The sequence below is a fragment of the Mobula birostris genome, chromosome 3, assembly GCF_030028105.1.
Source record: "Mobula birostris isolate sMobBir1 chromosome 3, sMobBir1.hap1, whole genome shotgun sequence".
In the NCBI taxonomy this organism is placed as follows: domain Eukaryota; kingdom Metazoa; phylum Chordata; class Chondrichthyes; order Myliobatiformes; family Myliobatidae; genus Mobula; species Mobula birostris.
This window is the reverse complement of record NC_092372.1, coordinates 86,704,405-86,728,362: the sequence shown is the minus strand read 5'-3', so window position 1 is coordinate 86,728,362 and position 23,958 is coordinate 86,704,405. Positions and strand designations below refer to the sequence as shown.

Here is a 23,958-nt window from a genome sequence, read left to right as displayed (position 1 = left end):
CTGGATCACCTCGAGCTGTAATGTTCTTTGATCCTATCAATATCTGAAAATCTATTCATCTCCATCTTGAAAATGCTCAATGACTGAGCCTCTAGAGTCCTCTCTGGAACTGAATTACAAAGATTCACTACCTTAAGGGTAAAAAGATTTCTTCTCACTCTGTCCTGAATGGCTGATCCTTTATTTTGAAACCGTAACCTCTGGTGCTAGATATCACAGTCAGACAAAAATAAACAATGAGGACAGTGTATGTGTATTTTATTAAATTAATACATTATGGACATAGATCAATGTGTGTAATTTACTACTTTCATTATCTACAAAAGTGGTTGAAACCAATGGGTTTCAGTAGCACAGAAGGACTAGCAACATTGCATGAAGCAGAAAACTTGCACTGAAGTCCAGGGAAAAAGAAATCCAGCCTATTTCTGATCCAAAACCCAACAATTTTGAACAGTTCTTATAATCCAGGCCATAAAGCTCCAAGTATTTGTTAAAATGGAGAAAAGCTGCGAGCAGTGGAGATCCAAAGAGGTTTAAAATACCATTATTACTCAGAGGTAGCAGTTGAGGAAAACAAAATCACAGAGAGCTAATGGAATGCTAGCCTTTATATTCACGGCAAGTATATATAGTTGCGATTTGAGTTCCTTGAGTCTTTTTTGCTCTCCTTTCCTTTAGTTTGATACTTGCAGAATAATGTTTTTGGAATACAGGAACATATGCGCTGTAACCTAAAGAATACAAGAAAAGTAACAGACAGAGACAGAAAAAAATGTCCAAAAGAGAAAACTCCAATTGATTAAACCAAAGTAAGTTACAAGATTTATCAGCTCCCTTCCTAATTTATTCAGTATGTACCGTATTATCTTATGCTTATGTGGTTTCACGAGTAGAGTTGTCAGTTTAAATCCGCTTCAAAGACACTGGAGTGACAATCCTATGCAAAGGAAATGTAAAGACTCCAGGAGTACCATTATTTGCTTAAGTGTCTTTCTGCTCCAGTAGACAATACATTTGAAAAAAGTTTGTAAAATAGAAAGTCCGTTCTTCTTGTTCCTGAACAATATTTGCATCTAAGCAATTACTGTATGCCGAATCTTCTGGGGAATAAGGAGATTCTTTTCAATGGATATTAAATAACGGCGCCTCACAAGGATTTGACAAGCTATAAATGAATTCTGTTGTTTCAACAGGAGGTTTTCTTTCACTGAGAAATAATACACACATTTATTCTTCACATAGCTGCCTCATGACCCTACCTAGTACGAAATTAAAAGCAAATCGCTTCACTTTGTGTTTCAATGCAGCCCCACAGACATTTGAGGCGATCCTTCTCCCGCTGAAGGATTTATTCCTTTATTCCATTGTCTCCGCATTTCCCTTGCAGGACTCTCACAGCAGGGAGAAATCGCCGCTGTCCCTCAAACTTGGACGTAGGCGGCACTTCCGGCCGTTGCCTCAGTAATCTCGCGATATCCGATTTGAAATTTCGGGCGGTTGTTTGTGGCGGACCGCGCTCAACTCATTGTTCGGGAGCTGGAAATTTGAACGGACAGGTGAGGGTGGTTGTGTGGGACAACTCCGGCAATCAGAGTGAGATTGGCATGGTGGAACTCCGGTAACGGGAGAAAGATGTGAGGCCTCCGGGCATCGGAGCGAAGTGTGGGTGGTGTAACGCAGGCAATCACAGAGAGCTTGGTGGGTGTGTGTGGTGGGGTGCAACCCCGCCGATCGGAGCGAGATGGCGGGGGGAGGTGTTGTAATCTCAGCTGCCGGAGAAAATTTCAGGACATTGGTGTAACCCTACCAACCAGAGGGAGTTTGGAGGGTGGTTTAACCTCGGCAGCTAGAGTGAGTCGGGTGGGTGTAACTCCGGCTACTGGAGCAGAATTGAGTGTGTGGTTTAATCCCAGCAACCAGAGCAAATTGTGAGGGGGTTGTTGTAGGCCCTGCAAATTTGGGGGTGGGGGGGGGATTGTGTAACTGGCAACTGGAGAGAATTTGGAGATGTTGCTGTAACCTCAGCAACTACAGGGAGGGGGTCGCTCTAGTAACAAAGGGTGAGAGAATTGGAGGAGAGGGGTAACTCCGGCAATAGGAGAGGGAGAGTTGACAAACAGCAAATGCATGCAGGGTATGTCAGGAGGTCAGGAAGTGGGACTTTCAACCTCGGCAACGAGGTGGGCTTGGAAGGGAGCAGAGTAAGCCTAGTAGTGAAAAAGAGGAAGTGGGTAAATTCCTTACCTTCAACACCTTCAGCTCCATCATGGACGCTAACCTCCCCAGCATCAAGGACATCTAAAAAGGCGATACCTCAAAACGGCGGTGTCTAGTATTAAGGATCCCTGTCAGCCAGGACGTGCTGTCTTATTATTACCACCAGGGAAGAGATGCGGGAGCTTGAAAACACGCACTCCGCATTCAACATATTATTTTCTATTTCCACCAACTTAAATGTGATCCTGCAAATCGTTTGCTCTGCCTCTTCCTGATTTATGTAAGGTCTGCTGGTAGTTACTCTGCGATTGCAGGAGGTGTAATCCAGGAATCTAATTGGCACTTCCAAGTGATAGAAGTTCACCTCTTCTAACCTGTTCCACTACATCGAATGCTCATGATGTGGCCTCCTGTATATTGGAGAAACCAAGCGTAGTCTAGGCAACTGTTTTTCAGCACATGCGCTGATCGTTATGTTTCCAACTGCATGTCATTTTAACGTTCTCTCCCACATGCATGCCAACTTGTTTCTTCTTTCTTTTCACAAAAGATTCTGCAGAGGCCAGAAATCTTGAGCAACACACACAAAATGCTGGAGGAACTCAGCAGGTCAGGTGGAATTAGTTGAAGGAAATGAACAGTTGACACTTCAGACTGAAAACCTTCTTGAGACCTCGGCCTGAAATCTTGACTGTTCCATTTCCCTCCATACATGCTGCCTGACCTGCTGAGTTCCTCCAGCCTTTTGTGTGTGTGTGTTTTTTTTTTGTCTTTTCTATTTCTATGGATTAGCCAGTTGCAAATTAAAAGAGCAACCTCTTGTATCCTGCTTGGGTAGCTTTCACCCGTCATATGAACATTGAATTTTCCAACTATGTAGCCCACAGCTTTGGTGTTTTTCTCCCATATGCACTTGCCAGTGCAGTTTTTCCTCCCTCCTGTATCTCCTCCCCTCCCTCCATTGGCTCATCACTTCCGTCCCACCTGATTTCACTATCACCTACGATTCTCTGTCTCACATCTGCCTTGTACTGCTCTATGCTGGCTCAGTCCAGATGCAGAGTTAGATCAAAAATGTCAATTTCCATTTCTTGCCTCTGCAAATGCTGCTCAACCTGTGGAGTACTTCCAGCTTCTTGTTTATTTAGAGATACAGCACGATAACAGCCTTTCGACCCAACAACACTGCTCCACCCAATTAAACCAATGCAACCAATTAACCTACTTACCTGTATATCTTTGGAATGTGGGAAGAAATGGAAATGCCTGGGGGAAAATCACGTGATCATGGGGAAAAAGTACTAACTACTTACTGCAATAGATTCTTGAACAGCTGAGATCATCTAGCTTTCTGTTTTTATTCTAGATTCCATTGTCTTTTTCCACTGATCGATTTATTTCCTCAGATTTTCTCAATCTAAGTGATCTAGGCTCTGTAACTACCTTTCTGTTACATCAGCAAGCAACTTAAGCTCTGTTAGAGGAGGTGTAGAAAACTTAACTTTGAGTACCTGTGCTCTTTCATTTAGCAAAATGGTCATTTGATAAATGACTTTTGTTTCAGCTTCTCAAAAGAAGTATAGTTTATGATTCATTTATCATCCATGGTAGATCTATCCCTCAAAAGTTAAAGGTTTACCATACTTTATGAAATTTAGCACTATGGAACTTGCTGTCTTCATTAATTTGGGTGGAATGTAATTCAAATATACATCTGGGTGAAAAATTATCTGGGTTTCTTTGGAACCTTAGGGTTCTGCGAGAGATTGTGGTTTAAAAAATTAATAGTTTTTTGAACTTTGCACAAAGCCTGATGCTAGCGCTTGCAGTGGTGGACAGTGACTGAGCAGCCCTGTTAGCAATCTTGTTAGAGGTCTCTCAGTGTGGCAGTGCACAGTAGGACTGTGTTTACTTGGTTGAGTTCTCTGCCTCCCAAGTTACCTCCCCTGCCGTGTGCTGCCGACTGACCTAAGGGTATGAACAAACTCTACTGGTGTAGTAGAAAATTGGAGGGCAATTTTTAATCTAAAGTTAATCCAATGAAGAGGAGGATTCTAGGCCTAGGCCTATGGACAATTCTGATAAGGTTTATGATGAAGAATTACAATCTTCTGAGTCATTTCACAGCTCTAGTGCAACAATGGACACAAAAAAGTCTGTCTTTACTTATAAGCTGATTATTTACTGATAAGCTACTTATTAATGAGTTCGACACGGACTGGTGATCCAAGTTGTCCTATTCTGTCGGGCCTAGTCTGTGGCAAATAACTTAAAAATGCAGCAATAGCTCCAGCAAAGTTGAAAAGACACTTAACTATAAACCACAGCCATATGACATGTAAAAGTACAGATTATTTTAAATAGCTATTGGAATCTCAAAACAAACAGAGTAAAGTTTTATTAGTAAAGTCACAGTCAGTAAAAGGGTTCAGGAAGAAAGTTATTTAGTAGCAGAAACAGAAAAGGTTGGTGGGAACCTAATAATGCCAGCATGTAAAATTATAGTGTGTAAAGTGCAGTTCGAGAAATTGAAAATGTTTCACTCTCAAACAGAATGCTAAGTCGATGTATTGATGACATCACACGATGCTGTAGAGGTTTTGTATAATAAACTGAAGAACAAAAGCTTCTCAATCCAGGTTGATGACCCAACAAATTTCACCAGTAAATAATCATGTTGCAGCATTTGTAAGATTTGTAAATGGTGAAATTCAGGAGAGCTTTTTCTGTTGCAAAGAGCTACCCAAAACAAGCAAAGGCCAACATATATTGCGTCCAGTGCTCCCAGTGTGGCCTTCTATAGATTGGTGAGACCTGACGCAGACTGGGAGACCATTTCACTGAACATCTACGCTCTGTCCGCCAGAGAAAGCAGGATCTCCCAGTGGCCACACATTTTAATTCCACGTCCCATTCCCATTCTGATATGTCTATCCACAGCCTCCTCTACTGTCAAGATGAAGCCACACTCAGGTTGGAGGAACACCTTATATTCCTTCTGGGTAGCCTCCAACCTGATGACATGAACATTAATTTCTCTAACTTCCGTTAATGCCCCTCCTCCTCTTCTTACCCCATCCCTTATTTATTTTTATTCCCCCTTTTTTTTCTTCTCTCTGTCCCTCTCACAATCACTCCTTGCCTGATCTCCATCTTCCTCTGGGCTCCCCTCCCCCTTCTCCAACTGTGTATCCCTTTTGCCAATCAACTTTCCAGCTCTTAGCTTCTTCCCTCCCCCTCCTGTCTTCTCCTATCATTTCGGATCTCCCCCTCCCCCTCCCAGTTTCAAATCTCTTACTATCTCTTCTTTCAGTTAGTTCTGACGAAGGATCTCGGCCTGAAACGTCGACTGTACCTCTTCCTAGAGATGCTGCCTGGCCTGCTGCATTCCACGGGCATTTTGTGTGTGTTGCTTGAATTTCCAGCATCTGCAGATTTTCTCGTGTTTGCTAAGATATATTTAATGTTTTGTCTTCATATCTGGAAACAAAAGAAGAACTGTGTTGGCATCTGTACTGACGGTGTCCCAACAATGAGAAGTTTTGTTTCTGTTTTTAAAAAAAAAATTCCTGACGTTGTCACAACATACTTTCTTCATAGAGAGGTGCTGACATCAAAAACTTGGAGATGAAATTAAAAAGTTCTGGATGATGCTATAAAAATGGTTAACTTTATTAAACAAATACTAGTTCACTTGAGAATATTTTAAAAACTGTGTGAAAACCTGGACAAAGAGCACATCATTCTCCTGCTACATACAGAAATCTAATGGCTTAGCATTCTCAAAAGGATGTTTGAGCTGAAAGGTGAATTGCAGGAATACTTTCAAGAAAATAGTAGGCCAGATTTTGCTGAGTGCTTTGAAGATGAAGACTGGCTGCAGAAACTATCCTACTTAGCAGACATCCTTTATCATATGAACCAGTTGAACAAGGCTCTGGAGAAAATGTTTTGACTTAAAGTGATAAGGTTCTTGGATTATAAAGGAAATGGAGTCTTTGGAAACATCACGTTGCAGGGGTGGCTATTCTTTTACATTCCATGCATCAATTTTTTCACGCATGAGTTCAGATGCGCTGTACAACTCTTGTACCCCCATTCAATTCTTGTAAAACTATGTTAATATAGACATATTCAGCATTTTTACATGATATATTGATTTAACATAAAAACAAGGTAAATATTACTTACCTTAGAGACTTTTAACAAATATATTTTGGTTCATTTGATTTCTTCCTTTTTCTTAATCACATATTCTTTCTGTAACTCAGACCCAAGCACTAGCTTCAGTTTTCCTTCTATTTCAGTCTGATGTTGTGTTTTATAGTGTCTGTTAAGATCATGTCTTCTATTATGTGAGTAAGTGTTTTCACAAACAATGCACAACGGTTTTACTGACAGACCTGGTATAAATAAGAACTCATTTACCCACTGTTCATTGAATTCACGCTTACTATCACTTTCTGCTTTTCTTTTGCTCATTTTCTTTTGCACTGTGATGGGTAACTGAATGTAAAAACAAGGCTTAATTTTTGAAAATGTACAAAACTGCAAATGTTCACAAAGGACAAACAAAGCACAACTCAGTAGCGCACGAGTGTCAATTATAAACTGACTGGCAAAAACCTGCGACACACCGCTGGTGCAGGCGCCTCAGGATCAAACAAGTATCAAACGTGTATTGAACAGTTATGGAACGACTGCAGAACAAAACTCTTTCTTTCCTAGTTTGACTCATCGAACATTTTTTAAAATTGAAAACAAATTAATGTGAAAGAAGATGACATTTGCCAAAAGATGTACACAAAATAATAAAATCGCTACAAGTAATTGCTAAGTTTTAGATTTATTTTCAGTAAAACCCATTTCTAGCTCTAAGCTACCTGAATTCCTGTTATAGATTTTTTTTCTACAAATTGGTTTTTGGTTAATTCTTTTTGGATGAGTAGGCTTACTTTTTAATTATTATCACTGGGGTGCAATACGCCACTTCTAATCATCCAATGTGCCACAGGTTTCCCATTCCTGTCATATTGCAAAAGGAAATCTTGAAATGCTTCCACTGCTGCTTGGGCTCGAGATTGAATTGAATTGACTTTATTTCTTGCATCTTTCACATACATGAGGAGTAAAAATCTTTGTTACGTCTCTGTCTAAATGTGCAATGTGCAATCATAGTAATTCATAATAAATAGAGCAGTCAATGTAATATAGAGTACACTCAAATCAGCGTGAGTTAATCAGTCTGATGGCCTGGTGGAACAAGCTGTCCCGGAGCCTGTTGATCCTGGCTTTTATGCTGCAGTACCGTTTCCCGGATGGTAGCAGCTGGAATAGATTGTGGTTGGGGACTTGGGTCCCAATGATCCTATGGGCCCTTTTTACACACCTGTCTTAATAAATGTCCTGAATCATGGATATCAGAAAGTCTTGAGCTTTATTGAAAACCACCTGGCAAAACTGCAGAACAATATTGAACAGGATTTTTCCTCCCTTTCAACACAAGAATATGTGAAGGACCCTTTCTCTGAATCTTCTGCTCAGCCTGAGAACTTGACTTTGAGGGAAGAGGAAGAGCTGCAGTCTGATTATGCACGTAAGATGAGATTTACTCTCCAGCCCCTGGCCAAGTTCTGGATTTCTGTGAAAAAAGTATATTCTGCCACTCATAAGAAAGCAATGAACATTTAGCTGAAGATTTCAACTTGTTACATGTGTGAGCAAGCTTTTTCTTGTTCAACAAGTATCAAGAACAAGGACCGAAATAGTCTCATTTCAGATGAAGGTGAAATCTGTGTGTGCTTATCTCAAGTTTGATCCAGAATTGAGCATTTGTGCAGCAAAAAACAAGCACAGGTTTCATATGCTAGGCCTATATTTGAGCCTGATTATGTTACTTAGTAAGAAAATGTTCTTTCAAATCTTCTATAAAATTGTGTTAGGCTATATGTTTAATCATATTGTTTTGGTTTATGGTTTTTAGTAACTTTACTATTCAACATTGTCAATAAATTTGTTGTGAATAGCATAAATTAAAATCAATTTACAACCTTTATTTAATTTAAATCTACCAAGCCTACCTTTAGAAAAATTAAATCCCATTTTGGCTTAAGCCAGTTATTTAACAAAGATTTATTATGGTTGCCTGATGAGTTTTTAAAATTTATGAAAGGGAAAGAAAGAGATTAATTTCAAGAAAGGTAGTCTCAGTTAAGTACCTTTTTTTTGTTCAAGAAAGGTTGACTAAATTGATAATTATTTTTGGATTATTTTATCTACGACTTACTGATCATGGCCCTATTGTGCCTTTTGAGTGGAGGCAAGAAGTTGTATTCCATGTAAAACATTTATCCTGGTTAAAATTTATCAAGCATTTTAAGCATCTGGTTGTGAATCTCTTGTTATTTGCAGGAGCTGCCCATGTAGTTTTTCCTACTTTAAGGAAGTGGTTACATTTCATATTGTATCAGAATATTAAATAGTTTGGCCAATTATTGACCATATTCTTCTGGACTAATTGATTCCCCACATTTAGATTCACTTCTAGCTTGGAGAAATAGAGTTTCAAATAAGATTTTTTTTTCAACCTAATATTTATGTTTGCTAGTTGTTGGAATCTTAGACTAAGAAGTGTATTTGTAGACTTTTTGGTCTTTAATTTTCAAAGTAATATGATGCATCATTTTATGAAGTATTTTTGCTTTTTTAAAACAAATTTGTGATTAAATGCATATTGTTTATTTAAGGCTTGTCTAAAAATGGTGAAACAAAAGGATCAACAGCTTCAAAAGAATCAGCAGCTTCAAATTCACCGAGCCTTTGAAATGGCCCAGAAAGGACATCAGAACCTGGCAAAGCTGGTGGGAAGTCTTAAGAAAATATATGATCAGGTAAAACTGGAGTGTAGTTTGTTCTGGAGGATTCTGCTTCAAATCAGAATTATTGTATTTGTTGTATTTTGAGTTTGGGTTAACCATCTGTGTGCTTCAGTGGGTTAAGTTAAGTTTTTACAGCCTTAATTTGAATGAAAATCATGCAGTGCCTTGTAAAAGTATTCAGCCCACAACCTTTTGATCACATAAATTAGTATTACAATCAGGGATCTTAACCAATTTAACTGAAAGATTTTACTTGTGAATTACAGTAGAGCCCAAAAAACAAGGAAAATTGTAAAGCATGAAAAACTAAAAATTCAAAATCTGAAATGTCAGCAGTTCAAAAGTATTCAATCCCTTTGCTCAGTCCTTAGTTGAACCACCTCTTGCAGCTGTTACAGCCAGTAGTATTTTTGGATAACTATTTATTAGTTTTTCCCATTCCTCCTTGCAAAATTGCTCAAGCTGTGCCAGGTTAGTTGGGGAGCTACAGTAGACAGCATTCTTGAGGTCTTGTCAGAGATGTTTGATCAGGTGAGGTCAGGTCTCTGATTGGCCACTTAAAGACATTAATTTTCTTCATTTGAAGCCACTCCATGGTTGCTCAGGCAGTGTGCTTTGAAAGTTGAGCTTCCTCCCCATTTTCAGCTTTTTAGCAGAGGCTAGCCGGTTTTTATCCAGGATCCCTCTGTATTTAGCAGCATTCATCTCCCCATCAATACTGACCAGATTTCCCATTCCTGCTGCTGAAAAACATCTCCATAGCACAATGCTACCTCCACCATACCTTACAGTAGCAATGGTGTTACCTGGCTGATGTGAAGTATTATGTAAATGCCACATGTAATGCTTAGCGTTGAAGTTCTAACTTAGTGCCAAAAAGTTACACTTGAGTCTCATCCAACTACAAGACCACCTTCCACATCTTTGCAGTATCTTCTAAGTAAAGCTTTGCAAAGTCTTACGGGCAAGGATATGCTATTTTTTAGCCAGGGCTTCTTCCTTGCCACTCTTCCATAAATACCATTGTGCAAGACTTTAGAGATTGTGGGGTGATGAACTTCATCTCCAGTTGCAGCAACTGACTTCTGCAGCTCACACAGTGATTGCTGGCCTCACAATAGCTTCTCTTACAAGTGCCATTCTTCTCTGTGGACTAAGTTTGGAGGTGTGGCCTGACCTAGGTAGTGTGGCTGTGGTTACATTTTTTCCCACTTTTTCATGGTGGATTGCACTCAGCTTCAATAATGTTCTGCATCTTTGAAATGCTCTGTACACTTCCCCAGATTTCCCTGGCTTGCTTTGAATGCTCTTTTGTCTTCATTTTAGTTTAGTCTTGAAAATCTACCATACTGTTGGACCTTATAGAGAAATTATGAATTCATTGAAAAAAGGTGATTGTCCAATTTTCTATATCAACAAACTGGGTGAGTTTGTAAGGTGATATACAGTATTGCACCTGAGGAAATTTAGTGTAGTAATTGCAAAGGGGATGAATACTTTTTCGTCTTCACGATTTTGGTTTTTATTTTTTATTAAATTGTTGACAGGTTTTGAGATTTTTCTTTGGATTTGTCATGATGCACTGTTTTGCCAATTAGCTGAAAAAAATCCTACTTCAATATATTTTTGAATTAGAAAATGAGGCACTAAATGTGAAAATAGTTGTGGGAAAATAGTTTTTCAAGGCTCTGTAAGCAGTAGGGTGCCAAGGATTTTCAAACAATGTTTGCCTTTGTACTGATATCACTTTTCTGACTGATCCCTAATGTTTTCCAAATTTTACTTATTTTAATTCCATCCTTTTTGATTTTTATCTTGAATCCCCGATATTTTGCCATCCTGACAATAAAATGTTTTTCTTTCTTTATGTGCATTAGTTGTATTCATCTCTGTATTTTTCTTTACTTTTGTCTTGTAATTGAGTTTTCTTCTAGTAATTTTGAAGGTACTTCCTTCTCCCCTTTTAAAAGAACTATATAATAAATATTTTATCTAATTTAATTCTGGAGGTTTTAATGGATATATCTGTTTATAAAATGCTTGTTATTCCTGATCATGTATTCCTTCACAGAAAGCATTCCATTCGTCTTCTGACAAAGTGTAAGCTTTCCTCTGAATCAATCTGTGGGGATGCAAATTATATTCTTTTCGGTTTTATTTCAATCTGCTAATCTTTCTACTTAGAATGGATAAGTATTGAGCTGAGTTTCTATGGTCAGCACCATGATTATTCATGAATAGAAGCCCAAATATATGGTTGCAGTTTTGCGATCAGAATAGGAGGGTAAATACGAGGGATTTCAAACACATTAAAATCAATGTAAATGTATAGAGGACTCTGAATTTTTAAAATGCATTCAAATAAACTTTGAGCCAATGAAAAGTAGTAGTTCTAGTTTTAGTGAATGAAGTTGGGTAAGTTTGTAAGAGAACATGTTGACAACAATGATCATAATTCAGTTGGATTTAGCATTGTGGAAGAGGTGAAAGAGAGTAATATTGGTGAAAGGCCAACTTTTTAAGCTGTGAGGTACTATAATAGTTGATTAGAAATAATTACTTGAACTGGAATGTTACTCTATTGTTAATTGACTATAGCTTTGCCTTCAATATTACAATTCCAAGTAAACTCATCTCCAAGCTCCAAGATCTCAACACCTCTGTTTACAATTGGATCCTTGATTTCCTAATCAACATACTGCAATCAGTAAGGTTAAGCAACAATAACTCAGCCACAATTATTTTCAACACCCTCAAGGTTGCGTCTTCAGCCCCCTAGTTATACACTCATGACAGCGTGGCCATATTCTGTTCTGACATTATCTACAGGTTTGCAGATGATACCACCATCGTGAGCCCTATCTCAGATAATGATGTGATAGAGAGTCTAGTGACATAGTGTCATGACAACAACCTTTCTCTTAATGTCAAAAAGAGCTATTCATTGACTTTGGTGGGGAGGGAAGGGGGATGCGCATGCTGCTGTTTACATCAACACTGCTGAGGGTGAGAGGGTTGACGGGTTCAAGTTCCTTGGAGTGAGCATCACCATTAGCCTATCTTGGTCCAAACATGAAGATGTTATTGCCAAGAAAGCTCATTAGTGCTTCTAGTTCCTCAAGTGGCTAAAGAAATTTGGCGTGTTCCCTCTGATACCCACCAATATTTATTAAAGAACCGTAGAATGCATCACAGCCTTGTATGGAAACTGCTCTCTGAGACTACAAGAAACTGCAGAGAGTTATGGACACAGCTCAGCATGTCAAGGAAATCAGCTTCCCCTCCATGTACTCTGTCTATGCTTCTTGATGCCACGGAAATGTGACTAGTGTGATCTAAGATCCCATCCATAACGGAAGCTCTCTACTCCCACCTCGCCTTAACAGGCAGAAGATATAAAAATCTGTAAGCATGTGCCATCGGGCATGGGGACGGCTTTTGCCCTGTTGTTAAAGGCTATTGAATGAGTCCCTCATATGATAAGATGGACTATTGACCTCACAATTTACCTCCTTGCAACCTTGTACCTCAGTTTTCATGCACTGCATTTTCTCTGTAATTGTAACACTTTACTCTGCATTCTGTTATTGTGTTACCTTGTATTATCTCAATACACTGTTTAATGAATTGATCTATATGAATCTTATGCAAAACAAGCTTTTCACTGTTCTTAAGATTTTAACCTCCATACGTGTGACAACAATGAACCAATTTACCAAGATTAATCCTGTAAAATAATGGGAGATGTTCAAAAGGAGGTAGTGACGGTTTGGGGCAAATCTATTTCCAATAAAAGTATAAGATGGTCAAATCTAGCTCATGAGAAGCTGAAGGGAAACTTGATTAAGATGTATGGCGTAATGAGAGAGTTGGATAATGGTTAGGATGAATCCATGGAGGGTACAATAGCCAAACGGTATAGATTTGAAAGCGGAATGGAAACATTTCACATGCTATGATGGGTGCTGAAGCTTATCCAAAAATAAGTGGGGTATCCATTTTTTTGGGAGGAGAGATTTGGATTGCTGTGTTTTCCAATTCCTCATATGAAATTTAATAAGTCGGGATTTAATAACTTGATTATTAAGAACCGGGGCAGGTCACAGATCTCTCAGTGGGTGAGCATCTGGGGGACAGTGACCACCGCTCCCTGGCCTCTAACATTATCATGGAAAAGGATAGAAACAGAGAGGACAGGAAAATTTTTAATTGGGGAAGGGCAAATTATGAGGCTATAAGGCTAGAACTTGCGGGTGTGAATTGGGATGATGTTTTTGCAGGGAAATGTACTATGGACATGTGGTCGATGTTTAGAGATCTCTTGCAGGACGTTAGGGATAAATTTGTCCCGGTGAGGAAGATAAAGAATGGTAGGGTGAAGGAACCATGGGTGACAAGTGAGGTGGAAAATCTAGTCAGGTGGAAGAAGGCAGCATACATGAGGTTTAGGAAGCAAGGATCAGATGGGTCTATTGAGGAATATAGGGTAGCAAGAAAGGAGCTTAAGAAGGGGCTGAGGAGAGCAAGAAGGGGGCATGAGAAGGCCTTGGCGAGTAGGGTAAAGGAAAACTCCAAGGCATTCTTCAATTACGTGAAGAAAAAAAGGATGACAGGAGTGAATGTAGGACTGATTAGAGATAAAGGTGGGAAGATGTGCCTGGAGGCTGTGGAAGTGAGTGAGGTTCTCAATGAATACTTCTCTTCAGTATTCACCAATGAGAGGGAACTTGATGACGGTGAGGACAAAATGAGTGAGGTTGATGTTCTGGAGCATGTTGATATTAAGGGAGAGGAGGTGTTGGAGTTGCTAAAATTCATTAGGATGGATAAGTCCCCGGGGCCTGATGAAATATTCCCCAGGCTGCTCCACGAGGCGAGGGAAGAGATAGCTTAGCCTCTGGCTAGGATCTTTATGTCCTCGTTGTCCATCAGAATGGTACCGGAGGATTGGAGGGAGGTGAATGTTGTCCCCTTGTTCAAAAAAGGTAGTAAGGATAGTCCGGGTAATTATAGACCAGTGAACCTCACTTCTGTGGTGGGAAAGCTGTTGGAAAAGATTCTTAGAGATAGCACCTATGGGCATTTAGAGAATCATGGTCTGATCAGGGACAGTCAGCATGGCTTTGTGAAGGGCAGATCATGTCTAACAAGCCTGATAGAGTTCTTTGAGGAGGTGACCAGGCATATAGATGAGGTTAGTGCAGTGGGTGTGATCTACATGGATTTTAGTAAGGCATTTGACAAGGTTCCACATGGTAGGCTTATTCGGAAAGTCAGAAGACATGGGATCCAGGGAAGTTTGGCCAGGTGGATTCAGAATTGGCTTGCCTGTAGAAAGCAGAGGGTTGTGGTGGAGGGAGTACATTCGGATTGGAGGGTTGTGACTAGTGGTGTCCCACAAAGATCTGTTCTGGGACCTCTACTTTTTGTGATTTTTATTAATGAACTGGATGTGGGGGTAGAAGGGTGGGTTGGAAAGTTTGCAGACGACACAAAGGTTGGTGGTGTTGTGGATAGTGTAGAGGATTGTCAAAGATTGCAGAGAGACATTGATAGGATGCAGAAGTGGGCTGAGAAGTGGCAGATGGAGTTCAACCTGGAGAAGTGTGAGGTAGTACACTTTGGAAGGACAAACTCCAAGGCAGAGTACAAAGTAAATGGCAGGATATTTGGTAGTGTGGAGGAGCAGAGGGATCTGGGGGTACATGTCCACAGATCCCTGAAAGTTGCCTCACAGGTAGATAAGATAGTTAAGAAAGCTTATGAAGTGTTAGCTTTCATAGGTTGAGGGATAGAGTTTAAAGGTCACGGGGTAATGATGCTCTATAAAACTCTGGTTAGGCCACACTTGGAGTACTGTGTCCAGTTCTGGTCACCTCAGTATAGGAAGGATGTGGAAGCATTGGAAAGGGTGAAGAGGAGATTTACCAGGATGCTGCCTGGTTTAGAGAGTATGGATTATGATCAGAGATTAAGGGAGCTAGGGCTTTACTCTTTGGAGAGGAGGAGGATGAGACGAGATATGACAGAGGTATACAAGATAGTAAGAGGAATAGATTCCCTGAAGGTGGCATCTCATGTGAATAGGGTGGTGAAGAAAGCTTTTGGTATGCTGGCCTTTATAAATCAGAGCATTGAGTATAGGAGTTGGGATGTAATGTTGAAATTGTACAAGGCATTGGTGAGGCCAAATTTGGAGTATTGTGTACAGTTTTGGTCACCAAATTATAGGAAAGATGTCAACAAAATAGAGAGAGTAAATGAAGGTGTACTAGAGTGTTACCTGGGTTTCATCACCTAAGTTACAGAGAAAGGTTGAACAAGTTGGTTCTCTATTCTATGGAACATAGAAGGCTGAGGGGGGCCTTGATAGAGGTATTTACAATTATGAGAGGGATAGATAGAGTTGACGTGGATAGGCTTTTTCCATTGAGAGTGGAGGAGATTCACATGTTACGTACCCCGTAACTGGGCTGCCAAACCAGCAGAAATGGACCACTTAGTTGGAGTCTGGATTACTGGAACTAAGAAAGTTTTATTAAAGAAATAAGTAATACAGTACTCTAATCATAAGGATATAAATGCAACAGGTTAGCAATGATAAAACACACATGTACACAGAACTAGGATAATAGGAATCAATCAAGCTTTATCGCAGTCTAGGGGTAAAGTGATCAGTCTCAAGTGACGCAGAGTTCAGTTCAGCTGAGTACAGTTCGCAGTAATCGCTGTTGTGCCATTGGGGAGAGAGAGATAATATGCAAATTCTGATTCACACAGACCTTCGTCCTTCGAAGTTAGCTTTCAGGCGAACCCTTTTATGTCTTCTGAGGTCACCGACTGTGACCCCTCCGTTCTGGATACGACCGTTCTTCCACGGTGAACCCGGCACCCAGGCGAGGGCGGACACACACACCAGGTTCCCGCCGATCGTACCTTTTCACCCTGTGCGTCTATGGTCGGTTCCTGCGACCATTGTGGGGGCACACTGCTTTTCCAGGGTCTCGTTATCTCGTGATCTCGTGGTGTGTGTCGTGCCTTAGCGAACCTGTTCCTTTTATCCCCCTGCTGGGGTATCACCTGTCCATCAAACTTCAAACAGTTCAGGTTCAAAGCAACCAGTCTGTCAATACTCTTAATTGTGTTTCTTTTCCGTTACCTCTCTCTCCTCTCTCATTAACATTTTGAACGCTTCTCCATTGTCTCCCTTATCTCTCATCAGTATCAATCTTCTGATAACTTGGTTTTTTGTCACACACACAAGAGGACATGAGTTGAGAGTTAAAGGGCAAAAGTTTAGGGGTAACATGAGGGGAACTTCTTTACTCAGAGTGGCGGCTGTGTGGAACGAGCTTCCAGCAGAAGTGGTTGAGGCAGGTTTGATGTTGTCGTTTAAAGTTAAACTGGACAGCTATATGGACAGGAAAGGAATGGAGGGTAAGAGTTCGGCATGGACTAGAAGGGCAGAGATGGCCTGTTTCCGTGCTGTAATTGTTATATGGTTATAGATAGAGTGGACAGCCAGCACCTCTTCGCCAGGGCACCACTGCTCAAGAAATGGAGGATATGGTTTTAAGGTAAGGGGTGGGAAGTTCAAGGGGGATATTAGAGGAAGGTTTTTTACTCAGAGAGTGGTTGGTGCGTGGAATGCACTGCTTGAATCAGTGGAGGAGGCAGATACACTAGTGAAGTTTAAGAGACTACTAGATAGGTATATGGAGGAATTTAGGGTGGGGGGGAGTTATATGGGAAGCAGGGTTTAAGGGTCGACACACCACTGTGGGCCGAAGGGCCTGTACTGTGCTGTACTGTTCTATGTACAGTGTTTACTTGATAGTTATATTACTTGGTTATTTTAGCAAAGTTTAGTTAATTTGAGGGCTAATTGTGCAAGATCCTATTCTCAGAGAATTTTGCTGGATTGAGTGGTGTTTCTGATTCACTGCTTTTTTGTTGCATTTACAGTACCCAAGATAAATAATTTTAACCCGTTTCATTTATTAATCATAAAATTAATAATGTTGCAGGATGAATCTAAAAGTTCTTTTCATGAAGAATTTATCAATTTGCTGAAATATCCCATGACCATTTATAAGCGGGAGCCAGCAGTAGAAAGAGTGATTGAGTTTGTTGCAAAGTTTGCAACTTCATTTGAACAACCTGAGGATGAGGAAGAAAATGATGATGAAAACTCTTTCATGCTTTACCTCTTTCAGTTTCTGCTTAAGGTATGGTGTTCTTCATAAGGTACACATACTTGTTTCTTTTTATTCTCAGATTTTATTATTCAAAGTACTACTTTTAATTCATCCAACAAAAGAGTAATATCTGTATTTTGTTTAAGACTTAGTATTAGCAGTGACCTGGTAAATTGTAATACACAGAAGAATTTAACAAAAGCAGTAGTTTTCATAATATCTGACAAGTTGACATACAAAGATTACAGACTAGAACCTGTCCTATTTTGTTACAAATGCACCTTTCAAAAGAGATAAATTTTACTAGTTGGGATAAGAAATTGCAGATGCTGGAAATTTAAAACATAAAATGTGGGCAGTACTCAGCTTGTCAAGGTGTGTCAGTGTTGAGGGGAATAGCTTAGGACCCTTTAACAAAACTGGAAAAGTGAGAAAGCAAGTGTGTTAAGTTGTAGTGAGGTTAAGATGATGGTAGGAATGTTCAATGGGGCACAGACCAAAGTGGTTAAGATAACAATTTTTTCCAATTATAATACGAAAAAAATTAAAAGAACAAAGCTATAGCCATATGCAACATGAAGAAGTTAGCACAGTAACCTGGCAGCCCTGAGGATCTAGGTTTGTTCCTGCCCGTAGGCTTTCAAACACCTTCGTTCTTGTTGCTTCATAGTTTCTGTAAATTATTCCTTTGTGTAGGGAGGTGGCACTTGGGGAAATGCAACTTTTACTCTTTTACATCTTTATCCATTATCCAATGACACAAACAGTTGTGTCTGTGCTATTGTGAGTGTGTTTGTGCCTGTGTAAGTGTTTGCATGTGTTTAAAATTGTGTATGTTTTTTCTGTGTAGTTTGTGTGTGTATATATAGGTGTACACACACACACACACACACACACACACACACACACACACACACACACACACACACACACACACACACACGTACGTGTGATTGGTAGCACATTTTGTTCAGCCTGCAAGGATGACCGAGTTTCTACTTGCCTGTCACTTTAGCCTTTTCCAGCATTTTGTTTGTTTTAAAATTTTCTAATGTTTTGTTGCGATTGTTCATCTTGGTTAAATTTTTCTCAACAGTCTCACAGTGCATGCAGCCATTCTGTTCGATTCCGTGCCTGTCAGCTTATCAATCGGCTTCTTGGTAGTATGTCAGAGAATGCCCAGATTGATGATGAATTGTATGATCGTATATATGAAGCCATGCTTGTGAGGTTGAAAGATAAGTTTCCAAATGTGCGGATACAGGCTGTGCTTGCCTTGGCCAGACTTCAGGATCCCACTAATGAAAGTTGTCCAGTAATTGATGGTATGAATTCAAATATCCAATGTACATTAATATTTGCTCTTGTAAGTTTTTAACTGTTCAAAACTGTATGCAATTCTGTAAATGTTTTGCATGGGGTACATACTGGAATATCACATCCTCAGGATTGAAACAAAAGTGGTTTGGCTACACTGCAGTCCTGCTTCAATGCTGTTTTTCAGAGTTTTAAGTATTTCCCTGGAACTCCCAAGGGAATTAAGTAACTCCCTTTCAAAAATTGGAGTTTCATGCAGAAACTGCTAGTTCTTGAAGTAAAGGAAGACTATCAAAGCTTGCAGCAGGATCTGGATCAGCTGGGAAAATGGGCTGAAAATGGCAGATGGAATTTAATGCAGGCAGGTGTGAGGTGTTGCACTTTGGGAGGACAAACCAGGGTAGGACAGACAGTGAGTGGTGGGGCACTGAGAAGTGCAGTAGGACAGAGGGATCTTGCAGTACTGATCCATAATTCCTTGAGAGTGGCGACAGTTAGATAGAGTCATAACAAAAGCTTTTGTCACATTGGGCTTCATAAATCAAAGTATTGAGTCCAGGAGTTGGGGTGTTATGTTGAAATTGTACAAGACATTGGTGAGGCCTAATTTGGAGTATTCTATGCAGTTTTGGTCACCTACTTACAGGAAAGATATCAATAAAATTAAAAGAGTACTTAAAAAATTTACAAGGATGTTGTAAGAACCTGAGTTATAAGGAAATGTTCAATAGGTTAGCACTTTATTCCCTAGTGTATAGGAAATTGTGGGGAGATTTGACAGAAGTTTTCAAAATTATGAGGGGTATAGATACGGTAAATGCAAATAGGCTTTTTCCACTGAGGTTGGGTGAGACTAGAACTAAAGGTCATTGATTAAGGGTGAAGGGTAAAATGTTTTAGGGGAGCATGAGGGAGAATATTTTCACAGGGTATTGAGAGTATGGAATGAGCTTCCAGCAGAATTGGTTGATTCGGGTTCAATTTAAAATTTTAAGATAAATTTGGATTGGTACATGGAATGGGAGGGGTATGGAGAGCTATGGTCCGGGTGCAGGTCAAGGGGACTAGGCGGATTAATAGTTTGGCACAGACTAGATGGGCTGAAGGGCCTGTTTCTGTTCTGTAGTACTACACGACTCTATGCTTATGACTCAAATAAGATGTTAATGTACCCAGTTTGAGTACTCCTTATCTGAAATTCCAAAATCTGTAAACCTCCAAAATCTGAATTTATTTTGAGCGCTGACCTGACATCACAAATGGAAACCCCCACAAGATGCTCGGCGGATTCCCAGATGATGTGCAGATTTCTGCACACCACGGACAGTTCCAAGAACTGACCTCACATATGTAATGAGCAAGTTAATGAAAAATAGTTAAACACCGCATAAAGCAAAAAATGGAGATCTCGATTGTGTATTGAAAGAGTGGATTTGTCAGTGTCAGAGAACATGTGCCACTTAATGGTGTGCTGATCATGAAACAAGCAAAGATCTATCTCGACGAACTCAAAATTGAAGGTAATTGTGAATAATCAGCAGGCTTGTTGCAGAAATTAAGAAACGTAATAGCATTACATTTTTAAAGATTCGTGGCGATAAAGTACTTGCTGATCACGAAGTAGCAGAGAAATGAATTGATGAGTTTGCCAAGATCATGAAAACCTATCATGCAGAATGGCTGCATCTGTACATGTGTGTAATGAACAAGTGTAAGGTAAAGACTACTTACCATTAACACAAATTCAGGGTTGGAAATGATGGCAATCCCAAGATATCTTCTTTATATATTCCAAAATCTGAAATCTGAAACTCTTAGGCCCCAAGCATTTCAGATAAGTGGCACTCAACCTGTTGTAAACTTATTGTCTTGTTGAAATGTGATGAAGTGAAAATATTGAAGTTTTTGTTATTTTAATTAAAATACACTAACCCAATGTAATTTATTTAGCATACATGTATTTGATTGAATGTGACACCAATCCAGAGGTGAGAAGAGCAGTATTGTCCTGCATTGCACCATCATCCAAGACTCTTCCTAAAATCATTGGACGCACAATGGACATTAGAGATAATGTCAGAAAATTAGCCTATGAGGTGGGTGGTTTTAAAAAGTGTCCATGAATATTGATGTATGCTATTCCCTGTACCTTGTTCCTTCTCTTTGTACTATCAAATTAATACTGAGAGTGAATATTCATTGGGAAGCAGGTCACGAATTGGGGAAGAGGGTCAATCTCGGAAAGATGATAACAAGAGTAAGGGAGTACAGGAAAGATTACTGGGGATTATTAACCTGATGTTTGATTTGGTAGTGTGACTTGAGAACGGATCCAGGGAAGGAAAGATGTGGAGTGCTTTGAGGACATCTGTGATGAAGGGAGTAGGTAGGTTGTACTGTTAAGAAAAAATGCTCAAAGATGAACCTACCTGGAAGAAGGTAGATGGCTTGGAGTTCATGACAGCTACCAATAAAGTGGAGCTTTTCATTTCAATAAAATTATTAAAATAATCCTCAGTCCTCATCTTAAGTTGGTTAGTAAACTTGATTCGTCCTGTCTGGACCTGTCTGGACTTAAGTATTCACTACAGGCCTGCGCAAGTGATTTCAACACATGTATTCAAACCAATTGATATTATTGTGTATGCTTGTGGGCCTGTATGTGTATGGAAGAACTGGATATAAGGTATAGAGATATAATATTTATACACCAAACACATAGACCCATATCTTAACTGTATGTCATTCTCTCATTTTATATACCAGGTGCACCAGCACAAAGCTCTGCAATTCAATCCCTAAGATAATCCTTGAATCTAATTTCTTTCATATGATTACCCCTTAGAATCTCTTAATTTCTTCGATAACATATTTTGGAATACTGGTCTAGATTAATTATGCATTTTTAAATAAATTACTGTCAATATGAAAAGGAATTTTCATATGTTTTGTCAATGATAATTTGTTTACATTAACACCGACTTTTCAACGTTTAACATAAAAATTGAACAATACAAATTCAGCTATGTCATCAATTATGTGTCTTTCAGGTACTGGCAGAGAAAATACATATGAAAGCATTTTCCATTGCCCAGAGAGTAAAGCTTCTTAAGCAGGGTTTGACTGACCGTTCAGGTAAGTTATCCACATATAATGTCACTAAAATGTATGGAATTTTAAAGTCTTCATACAAAAGACTTATGCTGAGAAATCCATTGTTGGTCAATGGAACTTAAATTTACACAATGGCTGCTGTACAATAGAGAAACAAAAGGTTTTGCAGATGCTGGAAAACACCCAAAATTCTGGAAGAACTCAGCATGTCAAGCAGCAAACAAACAATAAAAAAAATTATGATCTGATGAACAGTCTCTGCCCGAAATATCCACTGCTCTTTCTGCCCATAGACGCTCCCTCTAGCAATTTGTGTGTGCTATAGCAGTTGTTGCTGGAGCATGTATTTGAAATTGGTTCTCTTGAGACCAATGGCAACAAATCCTGTAAGTTTCTATACTACCGTGCATTTAGCAGGATAAGCCACTTTAGACAACTGACTTGTATAATGTACAAATAGATGCTTTCAACCCAAAGTCCAAAGAATTCTGAGAAGTATCTTGCCCAAGTTTTTAAGGTTCACTCCATGCTCTAGGTATGGAAATATTTCAAATGATGATGTGATCTTGTTTTACTCTTATTATTTTCATGGATTTTATCTTTCTATATCCAGGGTGGTGATGTTGCTGAACAGAGGGTACTTACTGGAATCCTTATAGTGACAAAAGAGTGTGTTTATTGTCACAAATCATGTACTGTTTAGCTCAGTTGAAATGTATCTATTCCTGCTAGGAATGAAAGTAGCTGTAGATAATGAGGCAAAACAATTATGTAGTTTAAAAATAGAAAAATGTTTGAGATAGCACACAAGGAAATAAAGTGAAACATAATATGATAAAAAGTTTGTTCAGATGAAACTTAAGGAGAATCTTCACTTCTGGCATACTTCAAAACTGCTTTCTGTTGCATTGTGGCTTAGTTATTAACGCTAAAACCCATAAGCATCATGAATGCCAAATTTTAAAGAAAAGTTTTAATTATTTTAAACATTTGGAATTAACAATTTTGCTAACTATCAGTAAGTTTGATCTTTGGCATTATTCTTGGAGCTTTTGTGTGTATGATTCTTTTAATATGAACTTTACCTTTTCAAGTAACACAGTGATTTTTATTTTATTTATAGATGCTGTAAAAGAAGTGGTAAAGAAAAAGCTGTTGCAGGCTTGGCTTCACATACTGGATGGCAATGTTTTAGACTTGCTCCATTGTCTAGATGTGGAAAACTGTATTGATGTGGCTGAGTCTGCACTTAATGCTTTGTTTTCCCAAAGCCCTCTTGAAGAATTGGTTACTAATTGTCAAAATCTAAATAATGGGTGCGTTTAATATGTTTGCTCTAATTGTTGATGTTAATAGTTTAATATGACAAAAGGCATAATTTATCCAAGCTTGATAACTGATCCAAAAAGGTCTGGAGGAGTACATGGAGATCATCAGTTTCCTACCATAGTTATTCACCATAAAATCAAATAGAGAATTCAGAAGAAGATTCTGTTCCAGAATGTTTGGAACGTGGAACTCACAACTGTGGAGTAGAAAATGAACATTACAGATGCACTTAGGGGAATATGTGAGATAGGATACAGAAACAGAGGGAATGTGCTGATGTTGTATAGATAAAGAAGAGAGGAGAAGTCTTAAGTGGAATATTAATGTGTCATGTATATCTGGAGTGAATGTTCTCTTTCTTGCTATATTTTCTACTTAAAAGTATCCCTGATATGACAAGGGTGGCTTTACAATTTTACAATATAGGATGCAGCCATCTTGCCCATTGTATTTATCACAATTTTACTTCCTATCTGTTGGTCTTTAACTGACTAATTCATGACACTTAATGCATATCCAAATAGTTTTTAGATGTGATGAGGGCTTCACCACCCTTCTAGGGTCCCACTGTCCTTGGAATGATTTCTTTTTTCGCCAGCTCTAGTCCTTCTACAAATTATTTAAATATTTATTTGCAGCTACTGTTTTTGCTGAGGAAAACTAATCCCTCCCACTCACTCAAAGTTGCTTCTCTAATAACCTTATTGACCCAAGCTATACGTTGCTGAACCTAGCTTGACTAATCTCTCTTTGTTGTCAAAATTCTCCCACCCTGCCAACACCCCCACAAATTGATGTATCATCTGAAGTCCAATTGTGCCCTCTTTATAATGTGATTGGATTTGTTCCTAATTGGTTGATCTGTGACCCAGCTAGTTTTTATGTGGTTCCAGCATAATCAT

General features: G+C 39.2%; 1 protein-coding gene across 2 annotated transcripts in view; it reads left to right on the top strand.

Moving 5' to 3' along the window:
* The first annotated feature begins 1,494 nt into the window (after positions 1-1,494).
* ncapg (non-SMC condensin I complex, subunit G) overlaps positions 1,495-23,958 on the top strand; it is a 65,039-nt gene continuing 42,575 nt past the window's right edge. The window contains exons 1-7 of one of the 2 annotated variants that reach the window (XM_072252977.1): positions 1,495-1,559; positions 8,967-9,110; positions 17,126-17,326; positions 18,393-18,621; positions 20,564-20,709; positions 21,664-21,748; positions 22,851-23,043. In XM_072252977.1, coding sequence (XP_072109078.1) covers positions 8,979-9,110; positions 17,126-17,326; positions 18,393-18,621; positions 20,564-20,709; positions 21,664-21,748; positions 22,851-23,043 — 986 coding nt within the window. In that variant the 5' untranslated portion in view covers positions 1,495-1,559; positions 8,967-8,978. Of the gene's footprint in view, positions 1,560-8,966; positions 9,111-17,125; positions 17,327-18,392; positions 18,622-20,563; positions 20,710-21,636; positions 21,749-22,850; positions 23,044-23,958 lie in introns of both variants that reach the window. The other variant, XM_072252976.1, reaches the window with a different exon arrangement.